The following is an 18293-nucleotide window of genomic DNA, read 5'->3' as shown; positions in this document are numbered from 1 at the left end:
TAGATGGAAGGAAGCAGTAGTCACGTGCCAGATAACACTGTGCTGACAAAAAGCCTGAAATTCTAATGCTGTAAACTGGGGGCCATTATCAGACACCCAATGTGGTTGGCACATCATCTATTACAACTATAATCATGAGTGCCCTGATGGTGGATCTTGCTGTTACAGTGGACATCTGTGCTATGTAGGGGAAGCTGGACAGGACACACACCAATATCAAGCATATTTTCCCAAGAAAAGGATTGGCAAAATCTGCGTGTATTCCACCCCACAGCTGAGACAGTTGAGGCCATTTCAAAAACTTCCAGGGAGCGGCTGCTTGCTTCTGCTAACAGGCATGACACTGCCTTAATGCATGATCGATATGGGTGCTTATTGCGGGCCATTACACAAGCACTTTCTGTGAGACATCCCCTGGTGAGAAGAATCTGACAACTGGAGGACGTATGGATGGAGTGAAGGTGGAACTACAACACAGCATCCCCTGATATATAATGAGCTATTATTTCATACTGAAATAAGGTCAAAAATAGGGGTGGGCATCCTTAAGAAAGTGCGCGGGCCATCCCAATTGAACCACCATAACAATGCTGCACAACACTGTGTTATAACATGGCTGTGCACTTGACAATGGGTCCTGATACAGAATTTTATACGGAGGAAATCCCTATAAAACTCTGTATCAGAACCCATGGGAAACCTGGAAAACGCATCAGAATTCACATGCTTTGTGGTGGGCTGAAAATGGATATCAAAAATAATTGCTAAGAAATAACACCCAATGCTGCAATTGTCTTGTCAGGGAGTCCAGCCTTGGGATTAAACCATGATACCAACAATTTATGACACACAAAAAGTGAAATTTGGAGCCATGCAGGAAAATGTGATTCTTTTCCTCACAACTAGTGGTTCTTTCTGTATCTGGGAGTAATTCTTTTAGGCAGGCAAGGGGGTCTTAGCAATTGGTTGTTCTGATCTGTCTAGATTTCTGGGGGACAGTATGGCACCAGTCCTATACTGTGATGTGTCAACAGTCAGTATTAAGCTTGTCTTTGAGTCAAAGGTAGCGAGGCAGGGACCAATGTGTTACCAAGCATTTAGTCACAAAAAAGCACACTGACAAGTGCCTGACCAAACAAATTTCACACCCGTCTTACAATGTTGACTGAGAGGTTGTAAGACCTTCAATGCATATGGTGTGAATTTGTTACAATAGTTAACCTTGCCAAGGAATGCCTGCAGCCCCTTTAAGTTCTGAGGGATGAACAGCTTATCAATTACTGCAACACGATCATCAAGTGGTTTAATGCCCTCCTTACTTAAGGCATACCCTAAACACTTCACACTGGGTGCAAAAAAATGTACATTTTTCCAACTTACAATAAAGACCACTGTCCTCCAGTGTCTGAAACACTGCCTGAAAATTTTGCAAATGTCCTACCCTGGTGGCCCAAGCAACAATTAAGTCATCCTGATAAATTGCACACTTCGGAATATGGTGAAATCTCTGCTCAATAACTGCTTAAAAATTCCTGTGACTGATGCAACACCAAAAGGTAATATGGTAAATTTATAAGAGGCCAAACAGTGTATAAACTGCTGTGACTTGGCATTGAGGGGCAACTGTAGACAGACATCTCGCAAATCAGTTTTTAAAAAATGGCGTCCACCGGCCTTGGTGCGAGGGATTGGATAAATGTCCAACTCACTCTGGGTGTTAATAGTGGATTTAAAATTGCCACACAAGCGAATCACCCTACAGGGTTTTTTAACCATCATAAATGGTGTTCCCCAGAGACTTGATGATACAGGTGAAATGACTCCTAATCTGTGCATCCTGTCCAATTTAGCTTTAACTATGTCTCTCACAGTAAATGACAAAGGGCAGCAACCGCGAAACTTAGGGGTTGCAGATGGTTTAAGCTAAATGTGGGCAATAAAATCACTTGCTTTACCCCACGTTGGCTCAAACAACTATTTGTGGGTCTGCAAAAGTGGACTCAAGGTCATAAAGAGAATGACTACAGACTTTAAATTTACATGATCAACCTTGGAAATCAATTGCCATACATAAGTGTTCAACCCAAAAATATTCAACCCTGCAGCACAATTGACCACTAATAATGTTACTTGCTGTTCCATATTATTATATTTTGTCACCACAACCAGTTGACCCTTCAATAGAATTTGTTGCAACTACATTGCTTTTGTAACTACTTGTAACAGAGGGCTACCTAGCTCATGACATGTAGACAAACTGATTAATGAGGTCACAGCTCCAGTATCAAGCTGAAACTCAACTGAGTATCCCAAAAGAGAAAACTGCAGCACAAGCTTATGAACCATTTGCCAAGTATGTGCACTTGTTATGGAAAGTGCATTAATACCCAACTAGTCAACATTGTGAACAGGATGCACTTTAAACAAATTTTATTTAAATGCAGACATTTCCACAACTTATGCTGGGTGTGACATGCACAACCATCTAACGAATTCTCCAATACCAAGAGAGGACAGATGTTACTGCCTGCCATACCAGACCAGGAATTGTGAAGGCTGGTCCTATGGTGGGGAAACCTGATTCCTGGTATGTCCCTTATGAAGCTGCTTAACACAGCTGCAGTGAGACTGCTCTTCAGCAACTAAGTGAGACCCAGGCGGTAACGAGACTCTGCTGTGTTGTTTGATGATGTACTACATGACACTCACAGCAAAGGTTTCCCGTGCCACCATAGACAACTCATATTACCATGCTAACTGTGCCCCATTGGCTAGAGATGGGTCAGACAACCCAAGGCCCTCACTTGAAATGGCTTATCTGGAGCTAATCACATAATTACTTTGTGGATGGTTAGCTCTTAGTAATGTATGCCACACTGACTACAATAACACATAATCTCTAGCCAAACCCTGTAACTCTGCTATCAACTCATTAACCCCAAATTCACAGCTGAGTTAACTTAAAACACACTGCCACAGCATGTGATTTATGCATAAAATGTGCCATCAAAACCACACACAAATCATCAAATTTCAACAAAGCAGGGTCCATGAGCAGAAACAGCTTTTGTACCAAATTATAAGGAAAGGAACTAGAAGAAAGGAGTAGTGCATTCACAATTAGAGTTTCAGCAACTTTTCTTACCTTGCAGTAGAAATCTCTGTACCTATGTCAAAATGTCTTAAAGCATGAGGGGTGGCTGGGGTGGGTGGTGCCTGTTGCCGCAGTTTCCCATCACTTGCAGCACTTAGTGTGCTGTATTTGCTGCTGCTGCTGCTGGCATTGTAGTTGCAACTGCTGCTGCTGCCACAATTCCATAAAGAGGTAATTCACGATGATGCAACTCGACTGATGCACGCACGAGACGGACTCGTCATCACTTTGGCAACTCATTCCTGGGGTTTGAAAGTATGAATTCGCAACCTGGGAGGAAAACACTGCACTGTGTCTAAGCTGAACCAAGTTGTCAACAGTGAGGGTTCTAACGTCTCAAGAATTAAACCACACAAAGCCATACGCAAGCCAGAAATGTCAGCAGCACACTTAATATGACATGAGCATGCCGAGAAAAGAGATCAGAGGCTCTCTTTACAATACACACAGTACTGGCCCACCCTGTCAGTTACTGCTGTAAGCAGTTTGCTGGCTACCAGCACCATTGGTTCAGTGTCCTCTGTTGTCACGGCATTATCAGCAGCTGCATATACCAAACTCCCTTTGTCACTCAGTACAATCCATACCCTGAATACCTCAATAGTTTACTCCTCTATGCCTATGACACATTTAAGTCACACCATAAAATGGTGGTCTCTCCCGGGTCAATTCACCACAACACCTTAATAACACCTTTTGCTACCTTCCGTTGCTCTACTAATCTTTATAACAACCTTGTCAAACCGCATGGCACTCCCAACAATGCACTCACTAGCACTTAATCCACCCTCTCCACTAATAAATACTGTAACATCGAAGGCAGAGCAAACTGTGAAAGTGATTATTTTGTTTGCCGAATGATGTGAGTTCATTGGATGACTTTCTATATAACGATAACAACAACTAACAGAAGGATGGCAGAGTTGAATTAGTCATTTATCTTTACTTAGACACTCTCCTTTCTCTCTACTAGTGGTATGTTGTACCTTCTGCAGTCCACTGTACGGTGGCTTGGAGAGAATTTATGTAGATGTATAATTGCAAATAACTTTCCATCTTTCATTTGTCTTATCTTTTTAATTGATATGTACTTCTTACACTGTCCTGAACTCAAGCTGGTGCAGTCCTCATCAGTGTACTGTCTTGAACCTCATACTTTCTGATGCCTTTTCTTTCAGTTTTGCTTTGCCATCTCCTTATAACAGGTGGGTCCTCACAAGGAAGGGTCTGAGCAACCTGCCCAAGCTTTCCCGACAAATCCCTCTTTCCTTCTTGAATAAGTTCCAAAAGATAAGATGTTTGAATGTATCAAGTCTTCAGAAGGTACAAATTCACTTTCTGAAGCACAAAAGTCACTCATCATTTATACCTACCATAGTAACAACAACTGACTGATGTGTGATGCTCCTGCTAGCACTGTGTCTATGTGTACTACTAGCCATCATGGACAATCACCTATGGCGACATACACAAATCATTTTGGTGAAGTAACCAGGCAGCTCCTTTCACTCTCTAGCAGCATGGTTGTTCTGTGAAACCACATGCTTCTTACACTAACAGAAAGAGGATTTTTTTTCCTGCCAGGCTCAATATGCAGCTCATTTTAGTCCAAAAGTGGAGATATCTGGTTCTTTCACAAAGCCCTTCAACTGCATATTTTAACCTTTCTGGATAGTTCCCTATGCCAGTGATGCATTACATATATCACAAAGCACAGTACTTCTTAAGTTAGATCTGCTTTTCAGAAATCTGTTTGAAATTCCATCAACACCACATGAACTTTTGTTTTTTAGAATTTTTAGAATTCTATTAATTACAGCGAAGGATGTTGGAGCTACTTCTAGTTGCTTAAAGTTTTGTGGAATGACATTTTCAATGTATTCTCTTGGTCCTTAAACTGAATCATTTAATAAAATTTTTGCTGCTGCATTTAGAAAGTGATTGTTAAAAGTACTCACAACTCATTAATTATCAGTCACGACATTGTGATTTAGTTTAACTGTAATGGTATCTTGTCCACTCACTGGCTATCCTATCCCACACGGTTTTAATCTTATTATCCACATCATTAATTTCCATCATGGTATACACACTTCTTGACATTTTAATGACTTTCTTTAAAATATTACAATATTTTTTTTAGTATGCATGTAATGTCAGTTCTTGAATTATTCTGAAATTTTTATAAATATCCCTCTTCCTCTTACTTGACATTTTATTCCCCTTTTTTTATCATGGCTTACTTGTTTTTTTAATAGATTTTCTGGAAAACTTTTTAGGACAGTTACTTTCAAATACTGACACAAATTCACTATGGAATAAACTGAATTTGACATCCACACCTCTTTCTGTAAGTCATCCCATACCACCTCTTTTAGCTTACTCTAAAAATACTGTATCCTCTTCTCATTAATAAGCCCCACCGCTTTGTACAAGCCAGGGTTTAAGGTGCCATATTATTTATTTCCATTAATTGTGCATTATGATCAATTAGTCGCATTAACAATTGGGTGCACATTAATTGTTTCATCCTAAAGACTGTCTACAAAAATGTTTCCAATTAGTGTCCTACTATCTTGCTGCACTCAAGATGGAAAAACTGACCACTAAAATTAGATTGAGGCACCCAAATAATGTTCTGGTTCATTTTTCCTGGCTTCATATTTTAAGAAATATACACTGAGATGTCTACAAACTACTTTTTCTTCTTGTCTAATCTGTAGCTCAATAATGCATCTAGATTTCTCATAAACAGTTGAAAGTTTCCTACAGGGGATCTCTAGACTGTTAAAATTATCAGAGAACTATTCTGCAATAGCAGCCATAGAAGAAATTTTGGGTTTCACAGCTGATGTAGCTATTTGTTCTAAAACTACATCAGCAGCTCTGTTGCATCCTAATGAAGCTGTAGTATAAGGGGAAGTATCATCATTGGGTGACTATAAACGGATACAGGATGATTTAGGAATGATATCTATTTGATGTGAAGAATGGCATCTTGCTCTAAACATAGAAAAATGTAAGTTGATTATTGATGATGATTATTTGGCTTCTTTTCACATTACAAAGACTCTTCTCCATAAGAATGTTGCAATGTAATGGTGATGATTCATATTCTGACAATTTGTGGTCAATTTGCTAATGTAGCTAAGTGTAGAAAAAGTACTACAGTTATTAACTTACTTCTTTGTTCCTTATTTTTTTCGCCAAGGAAAGTGCACTTTCCATCAAAAGAGAAGTTTTTGCTTCAGGCACCGCTATCTTCTTAGTGTCATCATAATACAGAGAAAAGCAGAAATCTATTATTCGGTCAATGATAACACGGACTAGTGCCAACAACTGCACAATTAATGGTATCACAGTGTTCTTGAAGATCTTCATTGATTTTTTGTGTATACTTTTCTGTGAACAAAGAAAAATACAGATCCTATAACACAACAGAAAATTCCAGAATACAAACAAGAAAAGACAAATGAGGAAAGGCTGCCACTCGCCTGCAGCTGATTGATGGATGGGATGGATGGTGTGGGAAAGGGGCAGCTGAAGACAGGGACCAGAGAACATCTAGGAAATGTGGACTGTGAGGACAGATTCCTGTGCTTGAGCGATGTCTCCTCCTACCTTCTCAGTTCAGGAAAGTCGGTGCTGGAAGGAAGATGCAGGCTGTTATTGGCATCAACTGGATAGTTGATTTTGACATTAGCCTCAGTTCGATAGTGTCCATTGAATCAGGAAGACAGGTACCTTCTTGTCATATACACATTTGAGGGTCATCCAGAAATTAAGTTCCCTTTTTTTTCTTTTAACATATTTATCCAGAAATATAGCACCTGGGTGACAGAGCTACAATGTACTGCTGCAGCAGTGGCTGAAAGTAGAATGGCTGTTGATGTACTTTCCGGGATGTGAGGTCGTGGTCCAAGAACTTTTTCTGCTCCTTACGTTTCGTCCAGGACTGCGCTGCTCCGCTGAGTCGGCAAGTCTCAACAAATATGTACTTGCCAGTCAGCATTTTCACTATGGCAAAGAGCTGACGATGATTGCTGTATGCTTGTTCCATTCCTACTCTATGACCCAGGAATACAAAAGGTGATCCCACAATATGACACCCATTCTGTGATGATTATGTTGAAAAATAGCTCAAAGATTGATGTATCTGTTATCAATAAAGTTTTTCATTTAACTATGATTTATTAAAAGATAAATGAGTAACAGCAAAACTTAATTTCCAGATGAAGCTCATATAACACTGCACAGTAATTGCAGAACAGCCAGCATACAGCATGGTTGATATCAAACTTCACTGTACCTTTTTTTGGGTAGGAAACACCTGTTATTGGACTGAAGTTGGATATTGTGCCCAGGTGCAAGGTATAAGTCTTGCCCTGGATTATCTACATGGGGCTACAAAAGGAGTGGATTCTGGCCAGAGATGGCACATAGACATGGTTTACAATACCATAGCTACAGAAGGGACAGGTTAATGGGAAATGGAGGTAGTGTATTTATCACTGTAGACAAGAAACTCAAATCCATTGTGACAGAAATGAAATGCATGCAAGACTGTATGGGCTAGCCACAGTACCAAGGGTGGGAAATAAACTTTTAACAGGATACTTCTGTCAACCACCAGCCCCATCTCCAGATCCATGGAATACTTTAGAGAGCCCCTTAGTTCACTAATACATATTTTCACCAATCATAATGTCATTATTGGATGATATTTTAATCATCTAACAATCAACTGATAAAAATTACAGCTTTGTGAGTGTTGGGTGTGACAAGATGTTCTGCAAAACATTACTAAATGCCTTCTCTGAAAATCACCTACATAAGGAAGTTCAAAACCCCACTCATGATGAAAATATTGCAACGGATGTTACTTGAAAAATAAAGCATTGTTTCAACCTATGTTAGTATACTGAATACCAAACAGACAACTTCTGTTGGATTTCACCTAGGAAAAAAACAGAATTGGAAAAGAAGTCTGACAGGAGGCTCTCGATTACCAAGACTATTACTAGCAGTCCTACAGAAAATTTTCAGGTCCCTAAAATGGGAAAAAGGAAGGAATATGTTTTAATGAAATGTGTTTAAACTATCTCCATTTTAGTCATGACAGTGCACCATTTAACTCTAGGGCAGAAAAACTTTAACAGCTACTGGCAGAAATTATCACAGAAAGGCTGAAAGTAGGCTTTAAAAACCATTACAATAAGATTATAAAACAACATAAATTGAACACATTGACAAAAAATCACAAAGAAATCATAGAACCATAAATTCCAAAATACCTAGAACACATACAAAATGTTGTGGGGGAGGCAAACCAAAGACTGTGTTTTATTGGAAAGATACTTAGAAAATGTAACAGATCTACTAAAGAGACTGCGTACACTACACTTGTCCTTACTCTTTTAGAATACTGCTGTGTGGTGTGGGATCTTTACCACATAGGATTAACAGAGTACATCGAGAAAGTTCAATGAAGCCCAGCATGTTTTGTCTTATCACAAAATAGGGGAGAGAGTGTCACTGACATGACACAGGATTTGGGATAGACATTATTAAAACAAAGGGGTTTTTCGTTGTGGCAGAATCTTCTCACAAAATTACAATCGCCAACTTTCTCCTCCGAATGTGAAAATATTTTGTTGATGACAACCTAAACTACTGCCCATTAAAATTGCTACACCAAGAAGAAATGCAGATGATAAATGGATATTCATTGGACACAGATATTATACTAGAACTGGCATGTGATTACATTTTCACGCAATTTGGGTGCATAGATCCTGAGAAATCAGAACCCAGAACAACCACCTCTGACCGTAATAACGGACTTGATACGCCTGGGTATTGAGTCAAACAGAGATTGGATGGCGTCTACAGGTACAGCTGCCCATGCCGGTCAACTGCTGTTTGTGTATGAGAAATCGATTGGACACTTTCCTCATGTCAGCATGTTGTAGCTGTCACCACTGGTGCCAACCTTGTGTGAATGCTCTGAAAAGCTAATCATTTGCATATCACAGCATCTTCTTCCTGTCAGTTAAAGTTCGCATCTGTAGCACGTCATCTTCGTGGCATAGCAATTTTAATGCCCAGTAGTGTATATATGAAGAAATGATCACCACAATAAAATAAGGGAAATCAGTGATCGCATAGAAAGAGATAAGTGTTCATTTTTTCCACGCCCTATTCGAGATTGGAATAATAGAAAATTGTAGTGAAGGTGGTCGATGACCCCTCTGCCAGCCACCTAAGTGTAATTTGCAGAGTATCCATATAGGTGATGACAATAAATATATGGACTGCAAAACCAACAAACAAGAGCAAAAATAGTCTGTATTATTTTTGGTAAACTAAATACAGTTTTTGATGGGTCTGAGACAAAGTTTAGAATGAGTGCAGACCCATTCTGATTTGCAGTAATGAGACACGCATTTTAAATGCACACACCATTAGAAACATGGCGTTTTCCAAGAACTGCTTGATGGGAATTACTAGGAGAGACAGAAAACAAGCAGATACGGGTAAAAATTGTAGTGGAATGTGGTAGAACAATGAAAATTAATCAGAGCTAGGTGGGGGTTGTAGCCAGGCAAGCAGTAACAGAAGGCTGAGACAATGATCTAATGGGGGGGGGGGGGTTAGACAACATAAGAAAACGTGCAGGAGCAGTAAGAATATGGACTGCAGAAGACCCTAAACCACAAAAAATTTAGCAGTGGCCTTTATCCAGCAGCAGTTGTCAAATGGCTGCTGATGACGGAACATTGTTATTATTATTATTTTCAAATGCCCTAAATACCAAAATGTGTCATCTAGTCTTATGACTTGATTGTTAATTTGCCGAGTTTTCTTGTATTATGACTGTTTTTCAGGCCCATTTTCAAACCAATTGATTAATATCAGCACTAGAGCCAAACAGCAGAAGTGGCATCTGCAAAAGAAAGTTGGTTGCAGTACGGTCCTTTCTCATTTTGCCTATTTAAGGATCTGACCAATTTCTGTAGGACTGCTGAGAACAATGTCAGTGATTCGGAATCGTCTTGCCTGACTTCTCTTTCGAGGTGTGAATTTCTCACTATCCTAAGGAAGTCTGGTGAAAGCTGTAGCAGATAAAAGATTAATCCTAGGTTTCTGAACTGTTAGAGGAATAGGGTGGGAAGTATGGACATGTCAGACAGATCCCAGGATAAGATGAGTCCACATGTTGACATAACAAGGGGAGACAAAAAAAATCTCCCTTCCTTCCTCCCAGAGGGAGGAACCAACAAGTCTGAAACCTAAGGGACACATTCCACGTGGGAAAAATATATCTAAAAACAAAGATGATGCGACTTACCAAACAAACGCATTGGCAGGTCGATAGATACACAAACAAACACAAACATACACACAAAATTCAAGCTTTCGCAAACCAACGGTTGCTTCTTCAGGAAAGAGGGAAGGAGAGGGAAAGATGAAAGGATGTGGGTTTTGAGGGAGAGGGTAAGGAGTCATTCCAATCCTGGGAGCGGAAAGACTTAATTTAAGGGGAAAAAAGGACAGGTATACACTCTCGCGCGCGCGCCCACACACACACACACACACACACACACACACACACACACACACACACACACACACACACATACACAGACACAAGCAGATATTTGTAAAGGCAAAGAGTTCAACTGACATCTCTGCCCCAACTCTCTGCCTTTACAAATGTCTGCTTGTGTGTGTGTGTGTGTGTGTGTGTGTGTGTGTGTGTGTGTGTGTGTGTGTGTGTGTGGGCGCGCGCGCGCGATTGTATACCTGTCCTTTTTTCCCCTTAAGTTAAGTATTTCCGCGCCCGGGATTGGAATGACTCCTTACCCTCTCCCTTAAAACCCACATCCTTTCGTCTTTCCCTCTCCTTCCTGCTTTCCTGAAGAAGCAACCATCGGTTGCGAAAGCTAGTAATTCTCTGTGTGTATTTTGTTCATTGTGCCTGTCTGCCGGCGCTTTCCCGCTTGGTAAGTCTTGGAATCTTTGTTTTTAATATTTTTTCCCATGTGGAAGTTTCTTTATATATATATATATCCTCTCCAAACCCTCCAGGAATTTCTCACTTCCAGCCTTGCCTCTCAATCTTTCTTGAAAAACCTTAATCCTACTCCCAACATCACCACAGCCGAATCCCAGGCTATCCGTGATCTGAAAGCTGACCGATCCATCATCATTCTTCCGGCTGACAAGGGTTCCACGACTGTGGTACTTGATCGTCGGGAGTATGTGGCTGAGGGACTGCGTCAGCTTTCAGACAACTCTACATACAAAGTTTGCCGAAGTAATCCCATTCCTGATGTCCAGGCGGAGCTTCAAGGAATCCTCAGAACCTTAGGCCCCCTACAAAACCTTTCACCTGACTCCATCAAACTCCTCACCCCACCGTCACCTCGCACTCCTACCTTCTACCTACTTCCTAAAATTCACAAACCCAAACATCCTGGCCGCCCCATTGTAGCTGGTTACCAAGCCCCCACAGAACGCATCTCTGCCTACGTAGATCAACACCTTCAACCCATTACATGCAGTCTCCCATCCTTCATCAAAGACACCAACCACTTTCTCGAACGCCTGGAATCCGTACCCGGTCTGTTACCCCCAGAAACCATCCTGGTAACCATTGATGCCACTTCCCTATACACAAATATCCCGCACGTCCAGGGCCTCGCTGCAATGGAGCACTTCCTTTCACGCCGATCACCTGCCACCCTACCTAAAACCTCTTTCCTCGTCACCTTAGCCAGCTTCATCCTGACCCACAACTTCTTCACTTTTGAAGGCCAGACATACCAACAATTAAAGGGAACAGCCATGGGTACCAGGATGGCCCCCTCGTATGCCAACCTATTTATGGGTCGCTTAGAGGAAGCCTTCTTGGTTACCCAAGCCTGCCAACCCAAAGTTTGGTACAGATTTATTGATGACATCTTCATGATCTGGACTCACAGTGAAGAACAACTCCAGCATTTCCTCTCCAACCTCAACTCCTTTGGTTCCATCAGATTCACCTGGTCCTACTCCAAATCCCATGCCACTTTCCTAGATGTTGACCTCCATCTGTCCAATGGCCAGCTGCACACATCCGTCCACATCAAACCCACCAACAAGCAACAGTACCTCCATTATGACAGCTGCCACCCATTCCATATCAAACGGTCCCTTCCCTACAGCCTAGGCCTTCGTGGCAAACGAATCTGCTCCAGTCCTGAATCCCTCGACCATTACACCAACAACCTGAAAACAGCTTTCGCATCCCGCAACTACCCTCCCAACCTGGTACAGAAGCAGATAACCAGAGCCACTTCCTCATCCCCTCAAACCCAGAACCTCTCACAGAAGAACCCCAAAAGTGCCCCACTTGTAACAGAATACTTCCCAGGACTGGATCAGACCTTGAATGTGGCTCTCCAGCAGGGATACGACTTCCTAAAATCCTGCCCCGAAATGAGATCCATCCTTCATGAAATCCTCCCCACTCCACCAAGAGTGTCTTTCCGCCGTCCACCTAACCTTCGTAACCTCTTGGTTCATCCCTATGAAATCCCCAAACCACCTCCCCTACCCTCTGGCTCCTACCCTTGCAACCGCCCCCGGTGTAAAACCTGTCCTATGCACCCTCCCACCACCACCTACTCCAGTCCTGTAACCCGGAAGGTGTACACAATCAAAGGGAGAGCCACATGTGAAAGCACCCGCGTGATTTACCAACTGACCTGCCTGCACTGTGATGCTTTCTATGTGGGAATGACCAGCAACAAACTGTCCATTCGCATGAATGGACACAGGCAGACAGTGTATGTTGGTAATGAGGATCACCCTGTGGCTAAACATGCCTTGATGCACGGCCAGCACATCTTGGCACAGTGTTACACCGTCCGAGTTATCTGGATACTTCCCACCAACACCAACCTATCCGAACTCCGGAGATGGGAACTCGCCCTTCAGTATATCCTCTCTTCTCGATATCCGCCAGGCCTCAACCTCCGCTAATTTCAAGTTGCCGCCGCTCATACCTCACCTGTCTTTCAACAACTTCTTTGCCTCTGTACTTCCGCCTCGACTGACATCTCTGCTCTTAACTCTTTGCCTTTAAATATGTCTGCTTGTGTCTGTGTATGTGCGGATGGATATGTGTGTGTGTGTGTGTGCGAGTGTACACCTGTCCTTTTTTTCCCCTAAGGGAAGTCTTTCCGCTCCCGGGATTGGAATGACTCCTTACCCTCTCCCTTAAAACCCACACCCTTTCATTTTTCCCTCTCCTTCCTTCCTTCCTGACGAAGCAACTGCCAGTTGCGAAAGCTTGTAATTCTGTGTGTGTGTTTGTGTGTTTTGTTCATGTGCCTGTCTGCCGGCGCTTTCCCGCTTGGTAAGTCTTGGAATCTTTATTTTTAATATATTTTTCCCATGTGGAAGTTTCTTTCTGTTTTATATATATATATATATATATATATATATATATATATATATATATATGCTTTTGATTGTAAATATTAGCAGTACTGCAGTTTTGCCTCCTGAAAATAACTGATAGGCAGTTATTCTCCCTACTTACAGTTTCAGAGAACTACAGAATGTTTTCAATAACCAAGACTCATGTCATGGCATATGCTAGTGTGGATGAAAATGAGTCAATTAGTGTCAGTTTTAAGTGGTTGTCAAGTCTCCTTATGATAGTAGCCTGCAGTGATTAGTTCTGCCTGTTAATGTGCAGCTTGACTTGTTCTACATCCCTTAGACACTCTTTTACAATGGAGTTAACAGAACATAATACATAATGAAATGAAAAAACATGCTTTTATTTTACAGTGCCCAGCTTATCCAGTGTTCTAGTGATCAAATGCAACGTCTTAGAGACACTGCAATAAGGAAGTACTGTACTGTAAAAAGAGAAAAAGCTGCAGGTGGATGGATGCATTCAAGTGTTTCAGAAATAGGTAATTAATCATTGTAATCCTCCCTAGTTTCATGTCCTGCAGATTCCATCATGAAGAAATACCTTCAGGAAAGTGAAAGGTACCTATTAAGAAAATGAAGATGAAGTAGCTATAAGAAACTGCATTAATAGTTAATAAACATTAAAATACTTTAAATTATTAGTTGACATTCAAAGAAATAATTGAAATTATCTCAGCAATATTAAATAACTACTCTTCAAGTCCGACTTTTAGTTTAATATCTATAGGACCACATCGATATTCATCATACAACAGAAGTTACGTATCATACGAATATAGCCTTTTTGTATGAGTATTGCAACTTGTAAAGCAGGTAACAGGAAACTTAAATTATTGACTCCAGATCCAATCAGGCAATGTGCAGTTGCTTTATGTAAGTGTTCAAGATCTGTGCGCCTTAATACACATAACATCACCCTGAGACCCAAATAATAAGGAAAAGTCTAACAGGGATTTTTCTTTCCTACTGTTTTGTGGTTGCATAAATCAAAATTCAAATGACATTTATTTTAATTATTAGAAACAAATACCATTACCGAATTAGCGTCGACCATTGGCAAGTGAATGTAGCAATTCCAAAATCACTGAACAGGTCTTTCTAAGATATTCTGGTACCTATCTTACACAGTGTTCTTCTTATTCACTTTTGGTGAATGAACACTTTCCTGACTTCAGTTTCATTAGGCCTACCCCAAATTATATGCAAAGGATTCAGTTGAACCTAGTCAATAACATATTGATGCAGAATGAGTATCAGGTACATTACAGAGAAAGCAGGTTTAGAGAAGTGGCTTGCAATATCTTTTATGTATTAGCACTGATGTATTATAATCGACGGAAATGAATGAATAGTTGTATTGGCACAAATGTATCACCAAACGGTTTCTCTTTTAACCTGTGCTATACATTTAATGATATTCTAAAAATATGAAATTTATGTTTAAAACATGGCAAGCAATACTTGTTTGTTAAACCAGCTAAAATATTCATTCCGTTTAATTAACTATGGCGAGGCAAAATACCACGAACAACTACCACAGTTTAAAAACAATTTAAGTCGTGCAGTTGTCTTTAAATCATGACTGACGGCGTACAAACGGTAGAAAAACTTTATCAGACATGGAGGACGCCCACATATATAAATTACAAACTCATTAATTTAGATATATTGAATTAGGAGGCCTCATACGCTATTATAGAGTTTAGACGGAGGGAAGCTGCATAAAATGTGATAATCATACTACTGTAGTCACTCTGTTCGTGTTGCTCCTCTATGTAATGAACAATTTTCTTAGGGGTGTCTACAGGCACAAAAGTAACATTTCTTGTTGACTGTCTCGATGACACTGGTTAAAAATATACTAAAGCGCATAACACAAGTGTGCACTTTGTCCCATTGATCTGCGAGGAATTACGAAACCCCAAATGAAATGTAAAAGCTAACAGAAGAAATAGACAATTCTCTGGAGTAAAAATTACTTAAATTTGTGGTATTCCTTAAAAAAACATAAAGGAGAAGATGATACACGAGAACTAGTTTTCTGGAAATTTTAGCCATGTCTGCTTAGAATCTATCTCTAAATGAAGGGAATAAAGTTTATGGGCTGATATCAACTTACTCGTTTTTCTTTCCTTTGACACATATTTCTTTTCTACAGAAACGTTTAATCTGTAAATGTCGTCAAGAACACTTTATTCGTATGTGTCTGATTAGTTATACTGGTTTACTTCATATGACCTAAAACGTTATGCCCATTTAACTTTCACTCTTCACCTGCAACGTGACTATGTTTACATGATTCAGCAATTTTTACGCACTGTCACCTTTTGATGGCGGTTGTCTGTTAAATGTAGGAAAAATAGATTTACAATTCCTATGTAGAATTAAATTCATACTGCAGAAGTCCTTAATTATTGCCTACAAGCATTTCCCAGGCAAACGCGTTTTTATTCAACGCGCAGTCAGTTATCAGCTTCACAATGAAAATGTTAAATTATCGGTAGTTTGGTAATTTAAAATTGTGTTTAATCGAGGTTATTTTTATAGAACAGAATTACAGTTTTTCCTGAAGATTTGGTAAACTTTTATTGACGTTAGAATGTTTATGAAGAAAGATGCTACCCATAAATGAAAAGGGCACCACAATTCAATTGAATTCCTAAGGAATTATATGCAGGATTCACACCGGAGTTATATTCTCTCTTAACAATAAAATATTGAATATCCGTCGAATACAAGTCACATCTATCCAGAAAAAGGGTAGCAACCATAGCCTCCCTATCTTTATGTTTTATACATTATTTCTGTAATGTTTCTGGCATGCTCGATACTGTTGTACTGAATGGTCCAAGGACGGTTAAACAAATAAAATTAATGGATAAACTACAGTCCAGTTTCATTGACATCTACCTCTTGTAGTATCTTAAACGGCCGGTAAGCGTACAGCTTCGACCATACTAGGTCGAAGGCGTACAGTGATTTACTTGCAGTCTGTACACTTTCGATCAGCGCATATGGTTCTCAGCGTGTACACGGGAGATTTGCGCAGATTCGTTGCAGCTTAGGTCATTAACCCGTACAGAATTTGTGTGGATCAAATCAAATTCTGGCATTCTATAAATGATAAATCCGATCAACTAGTGAGAGGTGCAGTTAGCAGCGGAAGACCTGTGGTCATTGGGTCGTGAATAAAATATACGCGAAATTTTGGCGAACATTGGGTCGTATGAATAAAATGGAATATATACTTTATACTCGAAATTTCGATGAACACTCTTAGGTTTGCTCGAGTAAAGCGACTCGGAGAATATATTTCACCAGCGAATGTCCCCAGTTAAGTAAATGGGTGGGTGAAGTTGTTGAAGACAAAGAACATTCTCCGTTTTTATTGAAGTGAGCTCTGTAGCATACTTCGGGCTGAATAAATTCTGTTGAGGATATTCTCCGGAGGATGTTTTCTTTTATATTCATTTGATCTGTTCTCTGTTGAAGTATATTCTTCGACTCACTTTGTACATGAGAATTGGTTTGTATGAATAAGAAAGACAAAATTCTCCGGAGAATATTCACAGAGCAAAAGAACATTCTCTGCGAAAGTTCTCTGCATAAAAAGTTCGAAGTATATTCTCTGACGATGGAGTTCCTTTTCACTATCTCCCTCCTTCTTGAGAAGGTTCTCGGTGTGTGTCGTCTGCCATGTCCGGCACAAAACGCACTCGTCATGTTACATTTCATTCCACTGTTTAGTGTACAAATATGGAACGGGTATCAGCGTGTTCTGGAAGAGTTGTGCCACGTTTCGATTTCACTTTTATGTGCGGCAACAAATTATTACGACGATTATGGGCATTTTATGAAAATGGATTTTATTGCGATCTTACCGAATTTTCGACATGTGGGACACTTTTTTGTTCAATTATTCAAAAACAGTCTTAATCTAATTTATTATTATTATTACGCCAACCGGTTTCAACCCAACGTAGGGGTCACCTTCTGGGCGTTTACACTGTGAAATTATAGATATCCGTCAGAAAGACGGACTGTCATTTAAATTTATGTTAAATCAAGGTGACTAGTAATTACATTTAATAAACTGTATTAAATGCCGTTGATCTCCGCTGGGGGTGTTGCCTTCTATTAACTAGTTCCCAGCACGCTATTTAAGCCCATACGAAGGGCTAGTCGCCGGCCGCGATGGTCTAGCGGTTCTAGGCGCTCAGTCCGGAACCGCGCGACTGCTACGGTCGCAGGTTCGAATCCTGCCACGGGCATGGATGTGTGTGATGTCCTTAGGTTAGTTAGGTTTAAGTAGTTCTAAGTTCTAGGGGACTGATGACCACAGATGTTAAGTCCCATAGTGCTCAGAGCCATCTTTTTGAAGGGCTAGTCTCGCATAGCTTCCTGCCGTTATACGACAGGAGTGACACCACCACCAGTCGACCAATGGGTAACATATTTTTAATTTACGTAATTTTAGCTATCGTATAATGGAGTCTTTCTGACGGATCTCTATAATTTCACAGTGTAAATGCCCAGAAGATGACCCCTAGGTTGGGTTGAAACCGGTTGGCGGTACAAAAATAATAAACGCGATTAAGACTGTTTTTGAATAATTGATTAATCATACTAATCGGTGCTTCATCTC

The 18293-nt window shown here is 40.4% G+C and overlaps 1 protein-coding gene across 2 annotated transcripts in view; it reads right to left on the bottom strand.

The window, feature by feature from the left end:
* The window catches only part of LOC126334509 (fatty-acid amide hydrolase 2), an 86520-nt gene extending 69853 nt beyond the window's left edge, over positions 1 to 16667 (bottom strand). The window contains exons 1-2 of one of the 2 annotated variants that reach the window (XM_049996852.1): positions 16559 to 16667; positions 6338 to 6556 (exon numbers count right to left, since the gene is read on the bottom strand). In XM_049996852.1, the coding sequence (XP_049852809.1) occupies positions 6338 to 6535 (198 nt within the window). In that variant the 5' untranslated portion in view covers positions 6536 to 6556; positions 16559 to 16667. Of the gene's footprint in view, positions 1 to 6337; positions 6557 to 15767; positions 16527 to 16558 lie in introns of those variants that run through there. The other variant, XM_049996851.1, reaches the window with a different exon arrangement.
* Positions 16668 to 18293: the final 1626 nt, after the last annotated feature.

Source organism: Schistocerca gregaria, chromosome 2, assembly GCF_023897955.1.
Source record: "Schistocerca gregaria isolate iqSchGreg1 chromosome 2, iqSchGreg1.2, whole genome shotgun sequence".
NCBI classification, from domain to species: Eukaryota; Metazoa; Arthropoda; class Insecta; order Orthoptera; family Acrididae; genus Schistocerca; species Schistocerca gregaria.
The sequence above is the reverse complement of the archived record's forward strand: the minus strand, read 5'-3'. Positions and strand labels throughout refer to the sequence as shown.